Source organism: Acanthisitta chloris, unplaced genomic scaffold, assembly GCF_000695815.1.
Source record: "Acanthisitta chloris isolate BGI_N310 unplaced genomic scaffold, ASM69581v1 scaffold15827, whole genome shotgun sequence".
Lineage (NCBI taxonomy): Eukaryota > Metazoa > Chordata > Aves > Passeriformes > Acanthisittidae > Acanthisitta > Acanthisitta chloris.
In genome coordinates this window covers 9983-16274 of record NW_008684433.1, presented here as the reverse complement: position 1 = coordinate 16274, position 6292 = coordinate 9983, and the positions used below count along the sequence as shown (strand labels likewise).

General features: G+C 57.1%; 1 protein-coding gene across 1 annotated transcript in view; it reads left to right on the top strand.

Moving 5' to 3' along the window:
• Positions 1 to 6292, top strand: part of LOC103806636 (arf-GAP with Rho-GAP domain, ANK repeat and PH domain-containing protein 3-like) — a gene marked incomplete at its 5' end in the record, with an annotated part of 11912 nt that overhangs the window by 236 nt on the left and 5384 nt on the right. The window contains 14 exon segments of the mRNA XM_009079345.1: positions 97 to 284; positions 1490 to 1596; positions 1680 to 1948; positions 2021 to 2039; positions 2086 to 2197; positions 2336 to 2518; positions 2728 to 2890; positions 3206 to 3350; positions 3352 to 3564; positions 3709 to 3811; positions 4433 to 4631; positions 4717 to 4780; positions 5054 to 5217; positions 5940 to 6152. Of these exon segments, the coding sequence (XP_009077593.1) occupies positions 97 to 284; positions 1490 to 1596; positions 1680 to 1948; positions 2021 to 2039; positions 2086 to 2197; positions 2336 to 2518; positions 2728 to 2890; positions 3206 to 3350; positions 3352 to 3564; positions 3709 to 3811; positions 4433 to 4631; positions 4717 to 4780; positions 5054 to 5217; positions 5940 to 6152 (2142 nt within the window).

Below are 6292 nucleotides of genomic sequence, written 5' to 3'. Positions count from 1 at the left end.
CCCCCAAAACCCCCCCTGCCATGTCTGTGGGTGCTCTGCTCCATGCCAGGGCTGTTGGGAAGGGCTCAGACCTGCTCCCTCATGCCTGGTCCCCAGCCCAGAGGAATGAATGGTGCTCCACGCTGCAGAAGAAGTTGATGGACCAGAGACTGATGGGTTCCAGGCCCCGACCTGCCAACACTGCTCACTGCCAGAAGTCAGGAACCCTGGAGCTGAAGGGCCAGAAGTCCAAGGTGTTTGCAGCCTTGAGCCTGCCTGAGATGTGGCTGTACAAGAGTGAGCAGGTTTGTGTCCAGAGCAGACCCAACCTGTCACAGAGGGGTGTGCCCATGGTGGGTGGGATGAGAGGATGGAGGACACTTAGCCAAGGCTGTGCCAGTGGCAGGTGGGGTGAGAAGGATGGAGGGAGCTTAGCCAGGGCTGTGCCAACGGCAGGTGGGATGAGAGGGATGGAGGGAGCTTAGCCAGGGCTGGTGCCAAAGGGAGAGCAGAGAGGAAAAAGATAGTTGGGAGAAAGGGAATGGCACAGCAGGGAGCTGGAGGTCCTACCCAGTGCAGCAGTAGTGGGTACCTGGAATGGACTCTTCTCCCAGTCTCCTCACTGTCACCAGCTTATCATCATCTCTGCCAGCCACTTAGGTCTAAGTCCCACCAAAGCATCCCAATCCATCCCAGGAGAGAGGGATCAATGACCATGAAATCACCAGCAAACATACCTGCTGGAAGTGGGGCTTGATCCACAGGAAGCAGCAGGTTGCTGTCACCTCACACCCTGCTGCTCACAGAACTCCCCACTTTCTTCCTGCTAAATTTTCTTAGCAACTTGGGTTTTTTCCATGCCCTCTTTTCCAGGTTGCCTAGTCTGCACTAAGCAGCATCAGCTCTGAGGTTTTGCCTCAATACTTGTTTTATGAGTGTCCCTGAGTTAAAACAGAGGGATGTGGATGGTCGAGTTTCAGGGACTGTGGGCAGAACTTGAGTTTCATTTGAAGGCATAATGTGTTTACACTGTTTTATGCCACAGAATCACAGGATATTCAGAGTTGGAAGGGACTTATGAGGATCATCTAGTCCAACTCTGGCCCTTCACAAGTCATGTCCAAGAATCCCACCATGTGCCTGAGAGCATTGTCCAAATGCTCCTTGAGCTCTGTCAGGCTTGGGGCTGTGACCACTGCCCTGGGGAGCTGTTCCAGTGCCCAGACACCCTCTGGGGGAAGAACCTTTGCCTAATATCCAAACTAACCCTCCCCTGACACAACTTCAGGCCATTTCCTCAGGTCCTGTCACTGGTCACAGAGAGGCAATCTCATGTCAGCCCAGATGAGATGGCTGAGAGCCATGACAGGGTCTTGTTGAGGCAACACAGGGATGGGATGCTGGGGGTGCTCTATAGCTTCAGCCTCAACATTGTAAGCATGTCCAGAGTGGTGTGTCCACCACAGTCACAGCACTGCAGACCCAACATCAATGTCACTCTGAATTGCAGTTCTTCAAAATGGGCATTGGCATGTGCTTCATCGAGATGCGTGGCTCCACCATCCGCGAGGCCAAGAACCGCGGCTTCGAGCTCATCACCCCCTCCAAAACCTTCAGGTAGCCCAGAATCTAGGTGGGATGAGGTGGGAGGAGCAGCTGGGTGCTGGGTGCTGCATTCCCCTGAGTTTTGGTGCTCACAGCTTCGTGGCAGAGTCAGAGAAGGAGAAGAGGGAGTGGATGGAAGCACTGCAGGAGGCCATTGCTGAGATGCTCTATGACTATGAGGTGGCAGAGAAGATCTGGTCCAATAAAGCCAACAAGTACTGTGCAGACTGTTGGGCTCAGAGTCCTGACTGGGCATCCATCAACCTGTGTGTGGTCATCTGTAAGCAGTGTGCAGGTCAGGGCAACTCCCTGGGGGGTACAGGGGGGCTCTGGAGAGGTGTGGGCTGGGTTTGGCTGGATCCCAGTTGGGTCCCAGCTTGGGTCACAGTTCCCTGGCAGATCAAGGGGTGCTCACTGGGCCTGACTGGGCAGGCAGGGTGCCTGCTGGGGTATGGGTCCCAGTTGGGTCCCAGTTGGGTGCCAGTTCCCTGGCAGATCAAGAGGTGCTCACTGTTCTGCTCCCACAGGGCAGCACCGCAGCCTGGGCTCCAACATTTCCAAGGTGCAAAGCCTGAAGCTGGACACCAGCGTTTGGTCCAATGAAATAGTGCAGGTAGGGACACTCAGGGCAGGGCACTGGCATCACGTACAAGGCAGCACCGCCACAGTGTCCCTCAGGATGCAGAAACGCTGGGAATCCTGCTCCTCCCACTAGCCTGGTGCTCTCCATGACCATGGGACTCTCCTGCAGCTCTTCATCGTGCTGGGAAATGACCGTGCCAACCGGTTCTGGGCTGCTCGGCTGCCTGCGCCTGAGGCCATCCACCCTGACGCCAGCGCCGAGCAGAGACGAGACTTCATCTCCCGCAAGTACCGCGAGGGACGGTACCGCCTGCCCCATCCCCGATATGCCACCCAGGAGGATGTGCTCCAGGTAGGGACCACCTCTGGGTGCTGGGAACCAGCCCAGAGCTCCTGGCTAATGCCAGCAGTTCCTGCTTGGCTGTGTGTGCTCACATCCTTGTGCCAGACAGTTGTGGGCACTCAGGTGGGAGGCTGTGTCCCAATTTCCTTGCTTTCAAACACCTCTGGGGGTCTCCATGAGGCAGAACATGGTCCCTAAAGGCACCTCTCTTATTCCAGGCACTGTGCGCTGCAGTGGCAGGACCAGCCCTGCTCAAGACCATCCTGCAGTTCTTCTCATCCTCGGAGGCTGGGCTGGCATCTGACCCTGCTGCCCACGAGGTGGCCCCAGGGGCTGACCAGTGGTGGGGCTCAGAGAGCAAAAGGCTCAGGAACCATTCAGGTAATGAGGACCCTCAAGCCCCATCTGGCTGTGATGGGGGAGCTTCCTCCTTGCCACTGCCCCTGTCCCCCACAGTATGCCCCAAGGCTGGGAACAGCCAAGGCACCAGGAGCTGTGGTTCCCTGGGGGACCCACCTGCATCCCATTATAGGATGGGGCAAGGCAGCGGGTTCCTCTGGAGCCCCTTTACAGGGAACCCCATGTCTGGCACACTCCCTTGCTTACATCTGCATGAGTGGGGTCTCCCTGCCCCTCCAGTACCCACAGTTTGGTGGATGCCTTCTCCCACCCCACTCCCAGTGCCATTCCCCACAGGAAGCCCCCGTGCCCAGGAACCAGGTCCAGAGGGTGTCTACAACGAGATCACACAGCCAGTGACACAGAGTGGGTACCTGTACCGGGCCACAGCCCCTCCAAAGCTCCCAGGTGCCAAGAAGAGCAAAGAGGGTAAGTGTGGGGAGCACAGGAGGGCAGCCAATGGGATGTCCATCCCAGTGCCACTGACTCCCCATTCCCACAGAATTCCAGCGCACGTGGTGTTCCCTGGAGAGAGCTCTGCTCTTCTTTGAGACAGAGAAATGCACTGAGCCCCTGGGCCACATTGAGAGTGGAGACCTCATCTCCCTGGGTGCCAGCAGAGCCCAGACCCTCACCAGCCCTGGCCCAACGGAAAGGTACCCCCTGCTATGCCCCCACTGCATGCCCAGAGAGCCTGGGGACACCCAGGGGCAGTTCCCTGCTTGGTGCAGTAAGCTGGGATGGCTCTGGGTGCAGAGTGGAATAGGGACTGCCCTGATGTGTTGAGTCATCCTCTGCAGGTTTCGCTTCACTCTTGAGCTCTTCCTCACTGGAGAGAAAGTGCAGCAGTTGGGAACTGATGGGCCTGAGACACTGCAAGCCTGGGCCAGTGCGATTGGAAAGGTGAGCCCTGGCACCCCACTGTGTCCCCAAGGATCTGTCCCTGCTTCCCTGTTGTGATTTTTCCCAGCTCCCCACTCTTGATTCACTGTGGCAAGCATCCTCCTTCCCTCTCCATGGGTTCCTGTTGGTGAGGTGAGCCCTGGCACTCCAGTGTGTTCCCAAGGATCTGTCCCTGCTTCCCCATTGTGATTTGTGCCAGCTCCCCATGCTCTTGATCCTCTGTGGCAAGCACTCCCCTTTCCATGGGCTCCCACTGGCAAGGCGAGGCCCAGCCCCAGCATCCCAGTGGGTCTCCAGGCTCTGTCTGTGCTTCCCTGTTATGACTCCTCTCTGCTCCACACATTCTTGATCTCTGTGGCAAGCACCCTCCTTCCCTCTCCATGGGCTCCCACTGGCAACGTGAGCCCCAGCACACTAGTGTGTCACCAGGCTCAGTCTCTACTTCCCCGTTGTGATTCCTCCCAGCTCAGCATACTCCTCCTAATCCTCCATGACAAGCACCCTCCTTCCTTTTCCATGGGCTCCCATCCTCCCTGGTGACCTGTCCTCATCCTCATGGGGGTCTGCACTCAGAGGATGAGCCCTGTCTTCATCCAGCTCATGTCTTGCTCCATCCCACAGTGGTTCACCCCCGTGAGCTGTCACTGTCTGCTGGGCTACGAGTTCCAGCGTGTGGGCCAACTGCGCTACAAGTGCATGCTCAACCCGGAGCGGTGGCAGCAAGCTTTCTTCATCCTCCAGAAAGCACATCTCTTCATCTGCCCTGCTGAGGAGGATGGGGCTGAGGACAGCATCAACCTCCGGCGGCTGCAGGAGCTCAGTGAGTGCTGTCACAGCCCAGGACAGCTCCACGTGGCTGGTGGCTGTTCATGGCTCTGACTCCTCTGCTTCTCACCCCAATGCAGGTCTGGTTCCCCCCACAGAGACTCCAGAGAAGAAGGAACTGCTGATCCTGGTGGAGATGGGGAGGTGAGTTCTGGCTGTGGGAATGACAAGGGAGGAGCCAAGCAACCACAGCGGGTAGCTCAGAGTATAGCCACTCATGCATGGCTGATCCTAAGTCCAAGGTGGGGATGCTACTGGGACAGCAGAGCTGTAACCAAGGGGCTTGTCCAGGGTCTCTCACTGGGGTAGGGTGTCTCTCAGCTCAGCCTGGCTGCTTTTCTCTGTATCCTGGGCAAAGGGGGTAACCTGCCTCTCAGGCAACTTTCATTCCCTCTTTTCTGCCCTTGTTGTTCTCAGGACATTTTACCTGCAGGGCTTGACACGGGTGGACTCTGCAGCATGGTACAGTGACATCCAGGCCTCGGCTGGGGGCCGGGGCAACGCGCTGAGGGACCAGCAGCTGAGCCGAGGGGACATCCCCATCATCGTGGACAGCTGCATCGCCTTCATCACGCAGTATGGTGAGCTCCAACACATGGCAGGTGGCCAGTGGGTCTAGGCAGAAAGCAGTACTCTGGGGTCATCAGCCTCATTAGGGATATTCTGGGCAGAACTCAGCCTCTGTGACCCTATGTCAAAAAGCCAACCAGATATTGGGCTGCATCCAAAGGAGTGTGGCAACAAGGGAGGGAGGGGATTCTCCCACTCTGCCACTCACCTGGAATGCTGTACACAGTTCTGGTGTCCCCAACATGAGAAGGACATGGAACTGTTGGAGCAGGTCCAAAGGAGGCCACAAAGCTGATCAGAGGACCAGAGCACCTTCCCTACAAGGACAGGCTGAGAGAGTTGGGGCTGTTCAGCCTGCAGAGGAGAAGGTTGTGTGGAGATCTCAGAGCAACCTGCCAGGAGCTGAAGGGGCTCCAGGGAAGCTGCAGAGGGACTCTTGGTTAGGAACTGCAGGGACAGGGCAAGGACTAATGGGGAAAAATGGTAAGAGGAAAATTCAGATTAGATCTTAGGCAGAAGATTTTGCTGTGAGGGTGGTGAGACACTGTCCCAGGTTGCCCAGGGAGGCTGTGGCTGCCCCAACCCTGGCAGTGTTCAAAGCCAGATTGGCTAAAGCCTTGAGCAACCTGCTCTGGTGGGAGGTGTCCCTGCCCAGGGCAGGGGGTTGGGACTAGATGATCTCTGAGGTCCATTCCAACCCATTAACATACTATGACACATGTCCCTGTCCCAGGGCTGCGGCACGAGGGGATTTACCGGAAGAATGGAGCCAAGTCTCGGATCAAGGTGCTGATGGAGGAGTTCCGGCGTGACGCTCGCAATGTCAAGCTGCGCATCCATGACAACTTCATTGAGGATGTCACTGATGTGCTGAAGAGGTTCTTCCGTGAGCTGGAAGATCCCATCTTCACCCTGGAGCTGCACCCACAGTGGAAGGAGGCTGCAGGTGCCTCCTTCACCTCACCCTGCTCCCATGCTGGGCTTGTCACTTGGTCTGTTCAGCCAGGGGAGGAGGAGACTGAGGGGAGACCTCATGTCTGGATACAACTTCCTCATGAAAGGATTTGGAAGAGCAGGCACTGAATT